This window comes from Amblyomma americanum, chromosome 7, assembly GCF_052857255.1.
Source record: "Amblyomma americanum isolate KBUSLIRL-KWMA chromosome 7, ASM5285725v1, whole genome shotgun sequence".
Lineage (NCBI taxonomy): Eukaryota > Metazoa > Arthropoda > Arachnida > Ixodida > Ixodidae > Amblyomma > Amblyomma americanum.
Genome location: NC_135503.1, coordinates 130311576 through 130332829, shown reverse-complemented (window position 1 = coordinate 130332829; position 21254 = coordinate 130311576). Strand labels below are relative to the sequence as shown.

General features: G+C 49.5%; 1 protein-coding gene across 1 annotated transcript in view; it reads left to right on the top strand.

Annotated features, from left to right (window-relative positions):
• Positions 1–20234, top strand: part of LOC144098052 (uncharacterized) — a 28259-nt gene extending 8025 nt beyond the window's left edge. Inside the window, exons 2-5 of the mRNA XM_077630614.1 lie at positions 8809–8853; positions 11175–11304; positions 19555–19666; positions 20229–20234. Of these exons, the coding sequence (XP_077486740.1) occupies positions 8809–8853; positions 11175–11304; positions 19555–19666; positions 20229–20234 (293 nt within the window). The remainder of the gene's footprint in view (positions 1–8808; positions 8854–11174; positions 11305–19554; positions 19667–20228) is intronic.
• The last annotated feature ends 1020 nt before the right edge of the window (positions 20235–21254 follow it).

Below are 21254 nucleotides of genomic sequence, written 5' to 3'. Positions count from 1 at the left end.
CAGGCTTTGGGCTGGCAAGCTGGCAAACCAAGCTGCCGACCCTCCACCTGGGGAGGTCAACGACATCTCAGCAAAACGCGCTCTCAGGTTCACATGAACTGCGTCTCAAACTACGCCTTGGCCAAAACCCCCAACGTAGTACGGGCTCACCAAGGATGAACAAGCCGGAACCACCAGAAGATGCAGAAAACAGTAGCGGCCAGCAAGAACACGTCAGCGTGTCCGCTTCTTCATCTTCTGCGGCAATGGTCTTCAATGTTCAGCGCTGTGCCGCTTGGAAGAAAGGAAGGAAGGCCTCAGACGTTGCTGGCACATACCCACTACGGGGGAGTGGCCAAGACACAGGCGGTTAATTACTGGATACAGGAAAGTCTTGACGGCAAAAGGAGTGGTAATAGTATGTAGTCTCATAGATTGGAAGTGGGAAGGAAAGGGGTCCAGTTAACTTGGAGATCGAAGACGGGACAATGGCTTAATGTACATAATAGTATACAATGCCTGTAATGTTGCAATGTCGTACTGACTGAGAGCGGGAAAAAGAAATTAGAATGGGAGTCACTGCGTTTCTTGAAGAAAATTTTGCACAGCAGCGCGCACACTCCTGTCGCTTCTTCCAAGCAAAGAAGCGCCAATGGGAAGAACAACCGCGGAAGACACAGGCAAGCCCAGTTGATGAAATGGAATTTGCAAACGACGCTTCCTCAAATGAGAAAAGCGGCGGCAGAACAGCAGGAAGTGATCTATTATCTCAGGTTCGGCACAAAAAGGGCACAGTGGGGAAGCTGCCAGGCCAGATCTGTGAAGGTAGAAATTTAGAAGGGGAACCCTGCAACGCAAGCGCGTGAAAGAGACCTCTAGTCTGCGTGAGCGCCAGTCTTTGCTACTCCAAGGATGCAGAAGATGCTGATATTCGGGAGATGATGTAAGAGCCGAGGCAGCAAATTCCTGAAATATTGTGTAGCAGCGAAACCTCACTGTATCTGTATATGCACACGATTACAGGACAGCAGCAATTGGGCCGCTGAGAGAGGTTCTTGCTAAGGAATCTGTAACCTGATTTAAGTGAAAGCCCATGTTACCTGGTACCCAAAGCAACCTTACCGCATTTAGATGGAGCGGAATCAGGAACTTAAACAGGCGTAATGGCCGAGGCTCAGCGGGTGAGGATAAGGAAGAGCAAATGGACAGAGAGTCTGTCATAACCACGACCTGGGAAACGGTAGATTCTAATTTTCGCAAGGCTAAGATTACTGTTAATAATTCAGCCAGAAAAATTGGAGTGAAGTCAGGAAGACGGAGAGAAAAAATGCCAATCCAGTGAAGGCGAAAAAATTCCCACACTTGCCTTTTCGCGATCCTGCGAGGCATCGGTAGCAATAAGAACATGAGAGGGAAAGGACCTTAGGTGGTCCTGCAATAGACCCTGAAGAAGCGGGAAGGGCTGCAGGTTTGCATTCGATGGGAAAATGTCATCGAATTCAATCTGGACAGTTGAGGAGTTGTTATATATTTGGCGGACATCTGTGAAATGAATATTTATGCGATCAAGGAGGGACTGCACGTAACATATCTGCGGGGTATGAATTAGAGACCAGGCAGCACTAAAAAAGGCGCAAGGTTGACTAACAAATATTATACTGGAAGCATGAAGAGGGGAGTCGCACAATTTTAAAAATGTTTGAACTGTTAAAAGGCGAAACCTAGCTGATAACGAAGGCATTCGCGCCTCAAGGTGCAGAACAGCATTGGCGACATATTTTGGAAGCCCCAGACAAAGGCGCAACGCCTCACGCTCCAAAAGCACAAGAGGGCGAAGTTTATAGGCAGGAGCTCCTGAGAATAAAACACACCCGGACTCCAAAATTGGGCGGACGTACATTTTATAAATCATCAGAAGCGTATGCTTTCTCATGCCTGACCTAGCACTGCAAAGCCTGCGCAGGATGCCAATGGCCCGAAATCCTTTTGCAGAAACTTGCTCAATGTGTGGCCGCCAGGAGAGAGTAGTGTCGTATATTACTCCGAGATACTTCACCGTCTGAACTTGAGGTATTATGTTATTTCTATAGACCAGGCTGATATTTACAGGAACAGAAACTGGAAATACTAACAATGCGCATTTCTTCACGTTAAGGGACAGATGAATTCTTCCTAGCCAGTTGTCAAGAACATTGAGGTAATTTTGCAGGGTTCGATAAAGACTGTGAATGTCACCTGCTGATGCAAAAAATGCAATATCGTCGGTGTACACATAAGGTTTCACATTTTGAATGCATGGAATTGAACTTAGAAAAATGTTAAAAAGAACAGGTGACAGAATTGATTCTTGCGGAACACTTCTTGTCTGTGGAAATCTCCTTGAGGAAACACCATTTTGGCAGCAGTAAAATTCTCTATTTTCAAACAAAAAAACAGAAATCCAGGCTACAAAATAGCTTGGGCAGTTGAGTTCCTGTAATCTTAGTAATAGAGCCGAGTGCACCATTCTGTCGTATGCTTTACTGATATCCAAGGTGACAAGCGCAGCAAACTTTTTTCTATTGCGAGCTAATTTAATACGACTCTCAAGGTCAGTATGAGCACACCAAATTGAACAACCCGGCCTGAAACCAATTTGACATGGATTCAATACAGCAATTTCTGAAATTCACCGCTCGAGGCCAGGGCATCTCTCAGAAAGCCGCGCTGCGTCTATACAATGCCGCAGCCTTGGGGGCGGCGCTCTATGCGCTGCCGCTCGTGATGGTGCGCAAGCCGTGCTGGAAGAAACTCGAGCTTCAGCGCCGCAAGTCCCTGCGCGTGTGCCTAGGCCTGCCCAAAAACTCGCAGTGCGCCGCAACGTTGGCCGAGGCAGGAGCGTGGCCCTTTGAGCTCCAAGCAGCGAGCAGGGCATTTAATCACATCGACCGGCTTCACCGCGCACCGGACGGCGGCTCGCTGCTGCAGCGTATGCGCTCGCACCCGCGCTCACGAATGGGCGCCGCGCTGCTCGAGTATGAACAATTGACCCAAAGCCCACCCCCCTACGGCTCCTACGCGCCCTGGCCTGCTGCCTCGGAGGTACAGCGAGAGATCGTCGGCATTGCGGGAAAGCGGAGCACACCCCTTTGTGCTGTGCAGCAGCTGGCCAGAGCCGTCATACACAAGGAGCTCCAGGACCATCTCCTCGTGTACACCGACGGCTCAGTGGCCCGCGACAGCTGCTCCCTTGCTACGGCGGCCACCATCCCCGCCCTGCGACTGCACAGCCAGCAACACGCAGCCTTCCTGGGCTCCTCCACCACGGCGGAGTCGATGGGGATCCGGCTCGGGCTGGACCTGCTGCTCACCCTCGGCCCTCCGCCGCCCAGGAGTGCTCTGCTGTGCGACTCCCGCGCCGCCCTCAGCCGCCTACAATCTAACGGCCGCGGTACACCACTGGTGCGGGTAATTCGCTCGCGCATCGAGCGCCTCGCGCAGAGAGGTTGTGCCGTGCGTGCACAGTGGGTGCCCATTCACTGCGGCATCGCCGGCAACGAAGAAGCTGACGACCTCGTGACCGCTGCACACCAATTACCTGCCAGCGATCTGCCCCTTGCGCTGGAGTACGTGCGTGCGGCCATCCACGACCATCTCCGAAAGCAGCACCCCGACCCACGCATCGCGGAAGGTGAGCGCATCGACAGTGTCAACGGCTGTCGCGCACTTACACGGTCACAACGTGCAATGATCCTCCGCGCGCGCATTGGCTGCGTGTGGCGACGAGTGATGTGTGTGACGGATGCGGTGCAGTGGAAACACTAGAACACCTGCTCCTTCGCTGTTCCGCGTTCGCCGATGCTCGTCGCGATATGCTCGCGGCCTATAGGGCGCCGGGCATACTACCAGACTCCATCAAGACGCTATTGTGGCCGCAGGGCAGTGCGCACACTCGTGAGCGAACTTTGGTGAGCCTCTGTGCATTCCTCGAACACACGGGCTTGACTTCCCGTCTGTTCTCTGTCAGGTAGATACACGCAGTGGCCGAACGCTCAGCGAGTTCTACCTTGAACGATTAATAACTGGACGCCCCTCTCCAGTTGTAACCAACACAGTGCTGTGCGCGTGTGTGATTTAATTACTCTAAAATGAACTAATCACGCGCACAACCTGGACACATTTCTTATTGTGTAAATAGTTTGTACATATTACTTCTCCCCCTATCCTTTATTCCTGTCCCCTCACTGCATTCTGCCTGCTGTCCTTTATTTCCGCTGCCCCAGCTCAGGTGCTTCAGTATCCATGGCAGATGCCGGAGCTAGCAAAAATCTTTTCCTTCCTTTTTACTATTATTTTTAATAAAACCACTACCACCACCACCAATTTCTGAAACGAATGACATGACACGGCTAAGAAGGACCCTTTCCACCAATTTCACTAGGTTCGATGTTAACGAAATAGGGCGTATATTGTCTAAAGTTAAGCCCTCCCCTTGCTTTTTAAGCAATGGAACTATTTCAGCAAGACGCCACTCATGTGGTATCCAAGGACCTTTAAGAAAATGGTTAATTAGAGCCAACAGGTCTGCAGGAGATTCATTGAACAAAATTTTGATCAAAGATGAAGTGACCTTATCGGGGCCAGGAGCCGCTGGGGATTAGCGCAGAAAAACTTCCGACAGCTCAGGCATAGAGACCTCAGTGAAATCACTTGAGGTGCATGTGAATATAGTAGGAGAATGTAAAGCAGATGTAAAGCGAAGCTCTAGGCCACACGCAATATCCTCTAAGGCCTTTCCGATGTCAGCAGGGGACTGAACGAGAGATTCAATGTTGGCAGCCGGAGGAATCACCTTGTTGCGCCTCATGAAATAAACAAAGCTCGTTTATTTCCTCATTGGGAAAGGAAATCATAATGATAAGTATTATACTCCTCCTTTGCACGGGCGACAGTGCGCTTAAATGTTGCTGCAACATACTTATAATCCAGCCAATTTTTTGGGCATTGATTGATGAGAAGTTTCTTCCAAGCTGCTTTCCATCGTCTATATGCCCGCGTGCACTCAGCATACCACCAATTGTTCGCGATTGCACCCTTTTTTCTTATAACCAAAAATTCAGACATTTTCCTTGCATGGCCCAGTACTGAACATAGATGTGCAGCCTTGCTTTCGGCACTTCTCTGAGCGCAAGTGTCTGAAGTGATTTGGAGGGCTGATTTTAGCGTGTCTTTAAAGCAATTGTATTTTATTAACGTGCACTGATGTCGCTCAGGAAGAGTTAATTTACACGCAAACTTGAAACTAATCGGTAGATGATCACTGTTTGTTGCACAGTCAACAGGCGCCCAAGACATAACAGAGACTCCTGGGGAGGAAAAATTTAAATCCAAGGCAGAGCGGCATTGACTGTGAACAAACGTAAACAATCCGGAATTGTTGCAAATCAAGTTGTTGCCAGAAGCCCAATTAAATAGTCTAGAACCAAAGCTGTCTGTTTTAAACCCCCAAGTCACATGGTGCGAATTGAAGTCGCCAAGTAATAGAACCACAGGTCGGCTACTAGACATGAGTGAGTCAAGGGGCTGAGTGTCACGCACACCAGACGAGAAATATGCATTAGCTACCGTAAAAGGCTGTTGACCTGGGACACTGAGGTCAACCGCAAGGATTTCTAATTCATTGTCTGCATATTGAAAAGAAATGCATGCCCTGTGAAAAAATTTGTAGATATGAGCACTAACTACCCTGCCCCTCGTGATGACCGGTCAAGCCGGAACGGACGGTAATCCTTGAGATGATAATTGAAATTTCTAGTTAGCCGTTTCCTGTAAAGCAACTAAATCTGGTAGAAGCTGATTGCATAGGCAATTTAAATCTGTTGAAGCTGAGAATATAGATCGACAATTCCACTGGAGTACACTTAAGAACCCTATCTTGGCGGAAGTGCCGCGGCCGCGACTGCCTTTTCTAAAATCCTGGTCTTAGCGCTTTGACTTGTGTTACTTTTCTTTGTCTTTGACTGGGGGCAAGATGGACCTTCAATATTCAGAGGAGACCCACTTCGTTTCTGGGCGCGGAGATCACACTCCATATCCATACAATCCATAGAGGATGCGTCCATTACGCTATGCGAAGGAGAGGCCTGAGAGGTCTTTTGTTGCTCACATTGTTTTTGGCCCTGTGGAGCGGAACCGATTACTACAAAAGGAGGGGTACCTTCCGAAGCCAAAGAAGACAAGAGCGGAGCGGTGGACGCCTGCAGAAGATTGGTCATCTGAGCAGCTATGACCTGCGAAATGCACGTGGCCACGGTTTTTTTTCATAATGCGATCCATTGCATTTGCCACAGCTTTCTCAACTGCCGCTGTAATAGCCCGGGACCAACTAGAATCCATTATGGGAGGACATTTGGCGGCCACGCTAGATTGGGCTGAGGCTCCCTCCTTGACTGCGGCAGCCTCTCTCCGCGTGCATCTGCGCTTGTCTATAAGCTCGAGCACCTGAACTTCTTGTGCTCGTGCAGGACAGTCAGGCGAATCAGCAGGGAGAGCACCGCTACACAAACAACATTTCTCTCGCTGTTCAGGACATTCCTCTGTGCAATGACGTTCCCCACAGGCACAGCAGCGTAAGGCCGATTTGCAGGCTATGCCGCTGTGGCCAAATCGCCGGCAGTTTTGACACTGAAGGGGCCGAGAGTTAAAGGCATCTACTCGAAAAACTAATGGCCACACCTTAATCTCTGACGGACAAAATATTCCTGCAAATGTGGCAATGACGGACTCTGTAGGAATTTTTACTCCGTCAACCATCCTGCTGCATCGATGGACAGCAATCACTCCTGCAGGCGAGAGGTTCTCAAGCGTTTCCGCAGGGCTCAATCGAGAGTCGACCCCTCGGACCAAGCCTTTGGAACATGCTAGATGAGACGGAATGAATGCGCTCACCGGGTGGTTGGCGAAGGTCGTACACTTTAGAAGATCTTCAATACAGTCTTTATCCGGCGACCTGCACAAAATACCACCCCTGACGAACTACCGGACATTGGTAATGTGCATGAAGTGCTGCGATGTGGACTGAAGAGCCGCCTGCACTGCCTCCGGGTTGTTCAGTCGGATAGCGCTGCCATCGGAAGGCACTAAAGCGACCGGAACGCTCGAAACACCACTGCGGAAAAAGAGATAAATTGGGAGCTGGTCTTCAGGAAGAGATGCCGGCCAAGGGGAAAACCCCTGGCCAGGCGAAGTAGACATTAAGCTCTCGTCCCGCGCCCAAACACCCAAGAACAGGAGCAAGCAGGCACAGACAAAAAGAAGGGGAAATTTAGCAAGCTAGCGCAACACCGCCAGGTACTTAGCCGCTGCCCCGCATCCTGGGTAGCTGAGCCACGTCAACAGAACAGCGTTGTTCCTCCAGCGCGAGCTCCTTGAGCTCTTTCTACTCGGCCCGCTTGTCCCAGGTCACGCTTCAGGCTTCAACCTCTTCGTCATCGACGTCACTAGAGGGGCCCATCTTGGGGCAGCTGCCAAATTGTACGGACTTCATCCACGCGCCGGCCCATTGTGGGCTCCGTAAAAGGGCTCCCGCAGTGAAAATCAGCCCCGGACCAGGCAAATCTAGATGAAAGAAGTTCATCTCAGTGATCACGGTTAACGAGCCAAAAATATAACGTCGTGCTTAACGCAGGGTCGTCGTTCACTAACCATGAACACGTGCCAAATAGCGCAACTGCTCAGTTTACTGCAATCCGTCTGAGGGATGGTCGCCATTTTTTCTTTCCGCTCAGGACGGAATTTGGGGAGAAGCAGACCGTTACAGGCCATGTGTGGTCTGCAAAACAACTCGGGGAAGTTTTCAGAGCGACACAAAGCGTACCATTCCCGGTCAATGATTTTAGCAACTGGTTCCTTCATGGCGGCAACGTGCGGCCCATCGCTACATGGCAATCGCCTTCACTCACGTCTTGGGCATCATTTTTGTTTGCATCCTCCAACTGAATCACCGGACCTAGCTCGCCTCGATTTATGTCTGTTGTCCAGAACAAAGGCGACTGTGCGTTGGAAAAGCTACGTAGGCAGAAAATGCGTCATCCGCGCCGTGATGGAAGAAAAATTTCCCGAGTGCTTTCAATAGTAGATCCGCCTCCTTCAAGAGTGCTGTGAAATGGATGGAGATTATGTAGAGAAGGGAATGAAGACGTGTAGTGTTTTTCCAGAATAGGGAAACTTTCGGAAAAAAAATCACTAAATTTACGCGGACTTTTGAAACTTCTTTTTTACTAGCACCACTGCTCTTGCTGTAGCCTGTTCCATTGATGTGCTTATCTCAGTATTTTTTTTTATTAAATCTATTCTTTTCCCAGTCAACCAGAAGTGCCTACCATATGCACTATTCTGGTACCCTGTGCTTCACGGTGTTTTGTCTCCTGCCTTCGCTGTGGCTCAGTGGTTATGGCGCTCGGCTGGTGGCCAGAAAGACGCGGGTTCGATCCCAGCAACGGCGGTGGAATTGCGATGGAGGCGAAATGCTAGAGGGTTGTGTACTGTACAATGTGAGTGCACGTTGAAGAACACCAGGTGGTCGAAATTTCCGGATACGCCGTCCCTCATAGCCTGAGTCGCTTTTGGACATTAAACCCACGCAAACCAAAACAAACCAAACAACTTTCATGCTCGATAAAGTTGTCGCCCATTTAGCACTGATTCCAGTTCGATTTAATGAGTCATGGTGCCGCTTGTTGCCTCATTTTCCCCGTGGACTGAGTTCACGCAGCCTGCAGAGTATGCATCTATGGTCGCGTGGCAACACGTTGAAGCCTCTGAATGTGCGATGCCGACGTTTCCTTGCAGTAACGGATGCAGAGAAAAGCGTCGAAGAGGAGAACTGGGAGTTGGGTAAGTCCCCTGAACTTCTTCTATAGCCGCCTTTATCTTGCACCGATGCAGTGGGCGATAGGTCTACGCGCAGGTGCTGCAGCTAATGAAGGAAAAGCGGAGTGCGCACCCAACAACAGTATTTTCATTTACGCTTGTGTCGAACATGAGAAAGCATTGCTAGCAAAACGTGTGCGCAGGAAGCCAACATAGAAAGAAAAATGGCGCTTCGTAAAGACTTTCGCAGAGTAACCGTCGACTCATTGTGAATAAATCTGCACCCGATGCCTGGACTGATGTGTTTGTAGAATCACAGACATTTAATGGGCACTTAGTTGAGGACAAAATTGACTTTAATCTGTAAATTACTGAGGCCATTGTCACTGAAAATAGAGGTTTTATATTCTAGAGAATAGCAACAGTCAATTACAGGTGTTGCCGGCAGCGATCATCCCCGCAACGGAAAAAATTGGCGCACTCAAGACTGCTTTTTTAAATGCGAAGGGTTTAATAGTTCAATTACGAGAAAAGGCGGCGGCGTGTGTATGTGTTTACCCTCACATGACACACAAAATCCTAGCTATGGCAACAAAAATAGGGTGACGTCATAAAGCGGCCTTATGACGCGCACACAAGCCGAGCACCGCCATTTCAGATATTCATGTACTTGTTTGTCTATACACACTCCCCATTGGCTGACGTCACTGAGGCACCAGTTTTGCCGACTACATTAGTGCCGAAATTTTGACGCAACCGTTTGTAGAAAAGCGTCACGGGTGGTGGCATGCGATTTATCGTTGCATATACCTTAAGTAAAGATAAAGTTACAATGGTTCTCGTCCTTGCACCAGCTGTGCGCTGTTAAAGAAGGTTTGTTGACTTGAAGGCTCCTTGCACCTGAGGTGCCCCGTACGGTGTATTCACGACTTGCAATGGCAGGAAGCGACGAGAAAACGGACTGAAATTTATATACAGGAGATTTCCACAATATACACCATACTAAAGACAGTGGCAAATGAGACTGAAATGGCTAAAAGCAAAATATTCCCTCCTCGGCATAGCCAAAAATGCGGAGCATCTAAACTTTGCCCTGAACGACGGCTTGGGGTCCCGCGGTCTCGGTTTTAAACCCTGGGGCACATAGAGAAAGCAGGATAGCCTCAACACGATTTGTTGCATTGCTGCGAGCTGCCGCCTTCAACTTTGGCAGTATTAATAACTCCTCCCCAAAACACAAAGTACATTAAAGTAATCAAATTGTCAACAAAATGCGCTGCACAGAGCGATCTGCACAAAAGCGCATCCCGCCCTACAACTTTGGTAGTGCACACGAAACCCTCTCTCAAGGTAAAAAAAAAAAGCGACGGATCTCGGAGTGTCATTCTGCACGTGTCAATCCGGCGGCTTCGTAGAACACCATTAGTTATGACCCCCCGTGCGGTTCCCTCAATTAGGACGTTGCGGTAAGCCGTGAAGGTCACTGTCGCGCAATCAGTCTTCATTTGGGCGGGGGGGGGGGGGGGATCTTTGTTGCGCCCCGTAGCGACCTCTGCTTTCGCCGGCGGCTTCCTGAAGGGACGGTGTCGGCTCGAGGTGAGCTCTTCGGTTTGCATGCACAAAGTCATTGGCATTTGCTATCAGACGAAAGGTTGACAGCCGGCCACATGGTTGTGCTTGTGTTCCTAACGGCTGCCGGTGTTCTGAAATACGGCGCCCCTGTAGCTAGCTGCCTGTCACCAGCCACCCTTCCTACCCTACCCAGCCCATTACTGAGACAGATTTTAATGCTGACTCGTCGACCCCTACAGGTTACATACGTGGTAGTCAAGTTGGAGGCTAGCTTGCGACAGGGGTTTGAACCGACGTCATATGCACCCTCAATTCCCAGTCTTTCGTATCAATATTGTGATCCAATCGTTCGTCGTACATTGTTCCGGCTAGTGTCATATGTGCGCGTGTGTGGATGGGCGGTGTCATACATCGTCGCTGGATTTCATTGCGGCCGGTTGTGCGTGCGCTCGTGAAATGAACAGCGAACCATCAACGTCTAAAGTTTCAACATCGGCACCACCCGAAGTGGAACGTGGTCGTCCGCGCAAATGCGCAAACGCCGAAGAAGCAGAAAAGATCGTTAATGCATGTACGAACATTAAGCGCGTGAACAGTGCTCCCAGGGACAGTAATGCTTTCGCATTCTCACACGCAGGCACTCCTGAGTGTCTCTGTCCATTTTTTTTTTACTGAGAAGTTTGATGGACGTTGTCCTCGGCGTTCCCCTGAGAGGGGGCCGCGGTCCTTGCTCAGTGCCTGCACCGTGACCGAGGCGTGCGGCTCATGCGCAGATATTTCTCCCGGGAATCCTGGCTACACCCCAAGCGGGCATCTACACTTTCAACGGGCCCGGCATAAGTCCCGTCGGATTAGGAAGCAGATTTACAAGCAGCAGACGGAAGAATACAAGCGCCGCCAAGCGTAAGTACTAGGATTGGAACGGTCACCAGCTGGCTATATCTGGAGGGGGGGAGCGCCTCAGTCGATCCACGATGGTGCCTTTCAGGGGAAGTGCTTTTGGTATCGGCTTGGGTAGATCTGCGCTTCTGTTTTAATTGCACGCACTTATAATTTACCGGTAGAGCGCTGCCATTTCAGCGCTGGATTAGGGAAGGAAATACGTTGACGAAACAAAAATGTGTGCTTCTTCGCTGTGCTTCGTAGTCGTGCGCTCTATTTTTGAGATGCATGACCGAATACAGCTACTTAGCGATGTCAGTGTTTTACTGAAAGGTGAACAGTTTTGTGTTCCCGGGCATGGAGGAGCCACGAGTTGATGAGACTTTTACTGAATGCCATGGATGATTGTCAGGTCACAGCAGTCGCAAATAATCTCGCCACAAACCTGGCAAAAGGGCATGGTGGGATAACCGTGAGAACATTGAAACAGGACATTTACCATATTGCACCTTTTCTCAGAACATTAAGGAATCAAGCTATTTACTAATGTATATATACGGATATTTCAGACATTGCTAGAGTGCAGACAAGGGGAAGAGAAAATAGGGGCTCGTTATGACGTATACATGACGGAAGCCTATAGTCACCGAAACCACGAAGCATAGGGGATGTATTGCTTTAAAAATAATTTCTGGTTTTCATGAATGCGAGCTTAATAAATAAATATTTTTTAATAATTGATTCCAAAGCAGAAGAAAAAGTAACCATATGCCGCAGGCGGGATTCGAGGTCGTGGGTTCAGATCCCACCGGCGGCGTCTGGTTGTTTTTCTTCTCCTTTCTGATCAGTTATGTTCAAATAATTACCCTATTGATCTCGCATTTATGAACGCCACAAATTATTTCTAAAACAATACATCCCCTATGCTTCGTCGTTTAGGCGACTGATGGCTTCCGTCATGTAAGATACCGAGAGGTATCCCAGTTCACTAACACGTTGATGTGGTCCGTCCAGCTGGCTTGGCTTTGTAGGCATCTGGGTTTTCACGCCTCAAAGCGACCCAGGCTATGAGGGACGCCGTAATGGAGAGCTCCGGATAATTTCGGCCACGTGGTGTTCTGTGGCGTGCAATAACATCGTACAGTACACGAGCCTCTAACATCCTGCCACCTCTCGAATGTGACCGCTGCGGCCAGGACCGAAGCCATGCAGTTATCGACCGATTTCGGTTCTCAGTATCGTTAATATTGTGGTCGGAAAACTTGTTGCGAAAGAAAAAAGAGGCTACTCGGAGAGAACTAAAATCATATCTCAATGTCAATATGGCTTTAGCAAAACCACGTATACAGCTACAACCGTAACAGCATTGTCTCATGTGTTAGGTTCATCTATGCATAATAATGAAATAGGTGAAGTTATGTTCCTAGACGTAGAAAAAATAGCATTTTACGCGGTTAACCCTTTAATACACGCAATATGTTCTACAATGGAGGAAAATCAGAAAAATTCTGTTTGTATATTTTCCAACTACCTATTTCACGAACAGAACATGAATGGCCCAAAACCTAGGAACTCACACATAACGCACACTTTCACGAACACTGAATTTCAACCCTATTCTTCGAAAAACACATTTATGGCCAAATAATTATTTTCTTTATTATCCGAAGCCGCTGCCGCAACAAAACGTATTCTGTAAATATTTGGTAAAATATTCGATCGTATGATCAAAGCTACAGCACCGAACAGCACTTTCTAGGTGCACCGTTTAACTTCGTAACGTCATTTATTTCTTTTTTTTTAAATGATCATCTTTTGTAAGCGCGAAAGGTCTTGCCATTCTCTATATAAGGGATTTAAAATGTTGCCGGCATTACTGACTTTCCGAAAGCAGGTGTAGACGCTTCGAGATAAAAATGTGAAAAGTCGCTTGCACGATCACAGACGCCATGCCGGCGACCATTGTGCGCAAGGGCGGAAGTTTCCAATCGCCCAAATTATAGAAGCTGTCATACGTAACTGTTGTCTCTTAGTCATGCATCGCAGGTTTTGAAAGTTGCCCGGCTGCCGCCCGGTTTTCTTCTCGTGATGATATTCGTGCGGATATAAATCACTCATGTCGTACAATGAGCAGAGACAGGCGGTGTTTTGCTGAGCCTTATGCCCAAAGACAACCAAGACAGAACTCCAGGAATCTATACTCACGCTTTTTGTACTTACGCATAAGTCTTCAGGCCGCTGCGGTGGCTCAGTGGTTATGACGCTGGGAAGCAGATCCGAAAGACGCGGGTTCGATCCTGTCCACAACGGTCAAATTTCAATGGAGGCGACATTCTAGAGCCCCGTGTGCTCTGCAATGTCTGTGCACGTTAAAGAACCTCAGATGGTCGAAATTTCCGCAGTCCTTCACTACGGCGTCCCTCATAGCCAGAGTCGCTTTGGGACGTTAAACCCCATGCACCAAACACGCATAGCTCTTCGCATGAATGGCCGGGTGCCTTGGTATCGATGTGGCCGGTGATTGCGTTTAGCTCGTTAAGCAGATCAGGCAAGATGTCGTATATTTCGTTAGCAGTACAGTACTCTCCCCCAACGACATCCGTGGTGTGTGTGTGTGTGTGCGTATATGAAGCCTCTGCTCTCCGGCAGCACCCGCCGTGGCTAAAAGGCATCTCTCACGTACAAACCTCCAGCTTCTAGCTAGAAGGCCTCCACCTAGCACAAGGCCACGTAGCAGCGGAGTTAAAGGCGACGAAATCAAATTCAGAGATGCACTAGGAGGCGATCATTGTAAAAACGAAAATGACAAAGGTAAATGGTGGAATGTTTAGGGGAATCCCCCAAGGTGGATTAGGTCCGTAATAAGGGAGTGTTTATTACAAGGGAGCTTAGGTGTGGCTTAATTTGTAGAGCAACTCCTCCGGATAAGCAGTGGTCCCGGGTTCGAACACCGGGTCTCTGCAAGCGGAAATGGCGAGCGCCGTCCCTGCGGGAACGTAAGGCATCCGTGTGCTGTGCTGTGCCTTCCACTACGGCACCACATTCTTCCTTTCTTGCACTCTCTCCTTTGTCACTTCCCTTACGGCGCGGCTCTGGTGTTCGTCGATAAGTGAGACAGATACTGACCCATTTCCTTTTCCCCAGAACCAATTTTCGTCTTCCCTTGTGGGGACAATGAAGCACGGGGAAAGGGAACGATTAGCAGCGCACTCACTATGTGGCAAACGTGTCGCGTGTGCTTCTCTTTCTTGGATGGGCTGGGGCAGCGTGCAGCGGCATGCACCGTAGCGTGCGAGGGACAGAGGTCACGTGACACGTGCGCCGCGAAGTGACGTGGTTTGGGATGTGTTGTTTGGCGCTCGCCACAGACGCGCACTATTCGAAAGTGCATTTTTTTGACGTGTGATGGTCAAAATTTGTTTAGCCAGAGCGCCTAGACTGATCTTGATTTCTGAATTCCAAAAACTGATATGGCTTTTGCTAACGGCCTATTACTAACCGCAAGAGCTCTTGAAGCTACCATCCCAGATTTTTTCTCTGCCTCCCATACCCGTGTGATCCCAATGTTTGTAAATGATCACCTGGGCGAACCCATTGCGCTCCTATTTTTCCAGCTCTCGTGCAGACCGAATAACTCAAACACTAAAACCTGCCATTTCTGTTGCTCCTGTGGTGCAGTAGATTCGCGCTGGGTTTTTACACGCGTAGGGCAGCGGTTAGAGTCCGCCTTGTACTGATACTTTTGCTTGTTCTTATTTTAAGCGTTAACAGTACGCAGATTACCTCTAGTTTACTTCTGGGGCTCTGTTCCTTTTTGTGTTTGTATTACCTCTAGTTTACTTCTGGGGGTCTGTTCTTTTTTGTGTTAGCGAAAGTTGCCTTTTAAACCACTCGATCAGTGATGAAACCGCTCAAGTTTTCCACCTTTCTTTGTGTTTTCTTTATCTAACCGAAAAATTACATGCGCGAAAATCATTTCCCATTCCCCATCGTAAAGTGCGTTTCCCTTTTAGGTTGGGTTATGAGTAGTTCTAGAATGCCGCCGTTCAAGAAACTTCAGTTCAGACTGACGCGCATGCGCCGAACACGAAATACCTCGTTGGCGAATATCAGGCTCGGAGCGGCAGCCATGGAGCGTCAAGTCGATACGCGCATGGCGAATTCAGCTGCACATAACTACTGCCGAGTTATTCGGGTATTTCTACGGGAAGTGGGACGAACGGCGACAAGGGAGGAGGATCTCTCCAAGTGGCTGGCCGATAACACCAAGAGCATGAGCCTTTCGAGTTCCTGCACGAAAATACCTTACAAGATTTCGTACAGTGTACAGCGGACCCAAATGGGTGAGGTGGGTTTTCAGATTCAGCGCAGAGGATGATGGGAAAGTTGTCTGCTATCGCTAGTTCCGGTTCCAAGTTTATCCCCATGCCCGCTTGCTTCACAGCAGTCGCTGTGATAATATCGCTTCTTACACTAACTTATTTGCACTGCAACACCGCTGATTGTATTGCATCATCGCAAGACCCACGCGACGTCGACTCTGCTATGCTTCGTCGTGTGCTTTCGCACGAAATGCAACCAAAATAATGTAAGTAGTAGGAGGTTTTCTATGCGAATGCAGTGCGATGTGTTGAGACGCGCTGTTCGCTCAGCGGCATGTATGGACAGCTTGCTAGCCCACTTGTGAGGATAATACGACCATCGTCTGCTAAACTGCGCACTTTTCAGCGCTTCGTCGCCTTCGTAGTGCGGCGAAAAACCACATATATAATGACCGACGCGGTAAACTAGTTCAACCGACTGCCGTGCATACGCAAAACAGCCAGCCCACGCAGGCATATTATAACCACGACAGAGCACTCCTACTTTTCGTTGTTGTCAATTTATGCGCTCAGGACGCGTACATTCATACCCTAAACGCGCAGATCTTACGGTGATGGTGTGCAATAAGCGGCGTGGCTGCACAGATAAATGAGTGAATAAACGACGCATATATGCACGGCAACCGCTATGCAAAAGGCAGTGTGTATGAGAAATTTGGAACCGGAAGTGGCTGGCAGGCGATTTTCCCATAGTTCCTTGCTTCCACTTCGGAAACGCACCTCACCTATTATGCCTGAATGCCAAGCGTGTGAAATAAAAAAAATACTGGAGCATTTGTAGCGTAAATATTTCAACTTTATCTCGACATTCGTCGATACTTTGCGTTATCCCGAGGACAACCTCGCGCAGCAGTTGTGGGGCAGTGATGTCCGAGAAATTAAGGGGCAGCAGGTTGTTGAATGCTGCTGAGTGCGAGGCAGTCTGAAACGAAGAAGCGTAAGCGGTGGTGCGCAAACAGGAGAGCAAGGAAGAAGAAGGCCGGCAGCGTTCAGAGCCCGATCCGCTCGCCCACGTCGTCCTTGAGGTACGGTGTTCAGCACTCGCACGCTGCTTGCTTTACAGGTGCGCTCCTACGCCGAAGTGTTTGCCGGCTCCTTGTTCCGTCTTTTCCTCGCTGGCTTAAGTCTGGTTCACATGCAAGCAACTGAGCGAATTGAGAAATTGAGCTGCGCATTGCGGCGAAAATTTTCCAACTTGATGGAACCTCGCCCCCGTGGCCGCTCGAGCCGCCGCGATGACTCGAGACAGGTTTTTGCGCCGCGGCGGCAGGAATCGCGAGCGTTTTCACTTGCATGTGAAACAAGGTTTAAGCCTGTTTCATCGTGCTTTCACAGGCTTTCAGCCTTTTTCACATGCAAGTGAAAAAGCTCGCGATTTTTGCCTCCGCCGCGCAGAAACCTGTTTCTAGTCGTCGCGGCGGCTCCAGCGGCCACAGGGGCGAGGTTCCAGCAAGTTGGAAAATTTTCGCCGCGATGCGCCACTCAATCGCTCAATTCGCTCAGTTGCTTGCATGTGAACCAGCCTTATACCGTCTCGGTGTTGCGAGTATTCCCACTTTCGCGCGTGAAACGCCATTACGCGGCAGCGTCGTTTCGGGGAGGAAATGAAAAATAATGTGAATTTGCTCAGCTAATCCAAGATATACAAAGCGAAAGATGGGGGGGGGGGGGGATTCACTGTGTTCATTGGCGTTGGCGTTGAGAATCTTCTAAGCGGCGATGGCTTTGAAGAAAGGAAGGGCGCATAACTGCCTCCCTGGATATGCGGACGCCTCATTCGTGGTTTAAAACACGTGGCGGTGGTGGAAGAGAGAAGAGAGATGTGTCCTGAATGCGCTGACAGCGTTGTGGCTGATATGCGGCACTGCAGCAATAGCTAGGCCGCAGCGTTCATTTGGTGATCAATGTCTTGCGAGCAACCATTAACGGCATGCCACTTCCAAGGGTGGCAGGGAGGGCGCGCTGCCTATCCAGTGTGCGCAACGCAATCAAACCAGGCTTTTGCAGTTGGACACCAACGCCACGTACGTGAAAGCGAGATTGAGGTCTCTACTGACCTACGGAGCCGGTTGTGCGCCTTTTCTTTCGTGAAAATGAACGGCCTTTGCAAAGTTGTCAACGCCAATGAACTCTAGGAACGCCGTCGGCTCACTTGTTTTGTTTGGTTTTTGAGTTCACATATCTCGGTGGACACCCAAACCGCGCCGTAAACTAAGGATAGCAGGGAGGGAAAGAAGAAAGAGAAAATTGAGTTAGATTTTGAGGAAACGCGCGGCGCTGCGCACCAGCGGATTGCCTGTGGCTTGGTGCTACTAGTGGCGCATGCGCAGTAGTGACTAGGGAGCTAGAGAGAGAGAGAGAGAAATATCCGCGGTGAGGCGCGCGTTGTGTCGTGATGTGCCTCCTCGGAGCACCGCCACGGCGAAATCGCGTTCGGTGACAGTAAAACTTTTTCTTTAAAAAAAATTGGCAGTGGCTTAGCTGAGCTACCACGATATACGTATAGCGAGAGCTGTAGTTCTCCGCTGGTTACGCATGTTGTCGAGTTTGTATTTGTGACTAAAATGTTAAGCATTGAAGATGTATTCGATGAGACACATTGTTTAGTTCAATTGTTTTGACAGAGATAAACACTGCCCGATGATCGGTAAAGTAACACACGGTTGTCTCAATGCTACCTACACAGTATTTAGACTGGTTGCTTTCTCTCAGACACACAAAGTCAATCCTTGCGGTCCAGGATCCGGTGTACCCAGGTTCGAACCCGACCGCGGTGGCTGCATTTCGATGGAGGCGAAGCGCTAAGGCGCCCGTGCGCTGTGCGATGTCAGAAAATGTTAAAGATCCCCAGGTGGTCGAAATTATTTCGGAGCCCTCCACTAAGGCACCTCTTCCTTTCTTCTCTCTGTCCCTCCTTTGTCCCTTTCCTTACGGCGCGGTTCTGGTGTCCGTCGATACACAGAGAGATACTGCGCCATTTCCTTTTCCCCAAAACCAAATTTTCTTCTTTCACTCCCTCCTTTATCCGCTTTCTTATGCGTCTCAGGTGTACAGCGATATGAGACAGAAACTGCGCCATTTCCTGTCCCCAAAAACCAATTATAGAAACGCCGGTGCACTTTGATGCGTTCAGCTGAAAAGTAGGTGTGATCCATGCGTCGGCTGCCATGGAGACCGACACCGCGGACCGCGGCTGTAAGGTTAAATTGGTTTTGGGGGAATGGAAATGGCGCAGTATGTCTCACATATCCACGGACACCTGAACCGCGCCATAAAAGAAGGAATGAAGGAGAGACTCCGGAAGAAAGAGCGGCGACGGCGGTGAAGAAGCGCGCGGTGCACCCACTCCCCCTCCCCGGTTGCCATCGAAACGGCACATGCGCACAACTGGCCTTTACCATGCACCAACGTAACGACGCATGCGCCCAACTGTTCTCCCGCGTGTACCGTGAAATGCCGACTGGTAGCCTAGTGTAGCTCCCGCTACAAAATTTTGGCGGACGCTTAATCTTCGCCTTTAAGAGCAGGACGCGACAGCGTGGTGCAGCATTGCCGAGGGATCCATGGAACGCCATTGTCCTTCGGTGCGACCCCTTTGCCCGGACAATTTAAGGAAACGAAACATACCTTGGTGGACACCCGAGCCGCGCCGTAAAGCAATGGAAACGAAAGCAATTCTTTTTGAGTAAAGAAAGGACGCCCCTCTTACAAGTCTCGCTGGAAACCCGTACCGCGCCGTAAAGAATGAAAAGCCCTCTCATTACGGCGCGGTTCAGGTGTCCACCGAGATGCCCCAATTTTCGCTCACGGCCAAAGACGCCGACGACACCGGCTTTTCTTAAAATAGAACGTAACAACTCCTGTGTTCTTCTTTCTGTCTTTATTCCAGGGAGCGCTTGATGATGACGACCGCACGGGAGACTGCTGAACGGGACAAGAGGCACGAGACTGCTGAAGAGGAGAGCGAGCATCCCCGTCCACGCGTGACACTTTGTGCACAGGTGCAAATTTTTGCCTTCTGCACTGCGTTTTCACTGCTTGCCACCAAACCTTCCTTCTTCCTCCAAGTCTGCCTTCTCAATAACTTTTTGCCGTCGCCGCTTCGTGACAAATATTTAAACCATGGCGCCTTTTTCTCCAATTCGAAATTGTGTCTTTCGCGTGCTTCCAGAATTCTTTGTCTCGGCTATGGCAGCAAAAAGCTATAGCTAAAAAAAACTAGAATCTGCACTGGCTTACATTGCTAGCCTTGACAGCTGGCTCAATTGCAGGCGGCAGTTCGTAGCGGCAACTGCGGGTACAAAATTCTACCGCTTGGAGCCCTCTGAGAGATATGCCAGTTCCCTACGCAAAGGCTGTGTGTTGCTCATGATGGTTACACTTGGGTCTATAAGATTGCTTTCGAAATTTGGCGGCGATCAGCTTTTTGGTATTGCGAATAATACGGCGGTCGCGTTTAGGAAAATTTTTTGACGCTTCGTTGAGAACGTGCACCTGGCAGCGCTAGCCAATGCCGTATACGGGTGACAGAACTCCGTGCGATACCGCTGTACTCCTGTGCAGCTCTGAATGCACCTCGCCAAGCTTTGGCCTCTGACGGGAGAATTAATGCATGCTTGTCGTTGCAACTGCGAGTGTCCGATTTGAATAAAATATTCGTGTCTTTTCGATTATTAGAAATGGATAAGGGATAGCTCTCGAATCGAACTATTCGTAAAGCTCGTGTTCTACACGAAGCAGAAGGCATTAGCAGCTTTAAGCTAGGCTACGGAAAATTGTTACGGCAAAAATCGTTACGCACGAGCGATGGGATTAGGAAGTTGCTGAAAATTGGAAATTGGCAACGCCTATGTGTTATTTTCGTAGCCTTCTGAAAGTTAATAATCTTCAGAACCTGACGCAGCACAGTTATAACTTGGTGAAATTGATACCAGCGACGGTGAGGACTGACCCAGCAATGTTTGCGGCGCACCAGCATGCTCTCAGGTGTGTTAATAGTGCATAGCGAGACGATTGTGCTTATCTTCTTTTTCCATTAGCGGACGAGCTTCGTTCCTGTGCCAGTGGAAGAAATCGAGGCGAGGACTGCTTGGCGCAATGACTGTCCCCAATTCGGCCTTGCGGACGCGGCCGTCGGGACCGATTACCCCATCTGTGAGTGGTCACTTTGAGTGTCGTTGTCGGTGTCGGTTTCTCCGAGGTTCTCCTGTCTGTTTGTACTGTGCACCGGCGTTCCCTCGTCTGTCACGCGTGCGAATTCGATACGGCGCGCTTGGAGAGACCACATTCGTGACGTAACTAGGGTGGCAAAGTGGTCCGAAGGGTGCGTGAACAGTGAAAAAACATTAGGGGTCGTATTTTGCAAAGAATAATTTTGGTTTTAGCACATTTGGTCTTCTGCCATTGGTCGTAGGCAATGGGAGAAGACTCCTCGGTGATTTTGGCAGAGACACGCCACTTACTCGCATACGCACCCATGTCGCACTGGCGGACCGGCGCCGATGAACGACGGAGCACCAAGAAACATTTGAACGCGTGATGGGCACCACGGCGTAAGTTACACGGGGTGTTAAAGGGAAGACTTTCAAA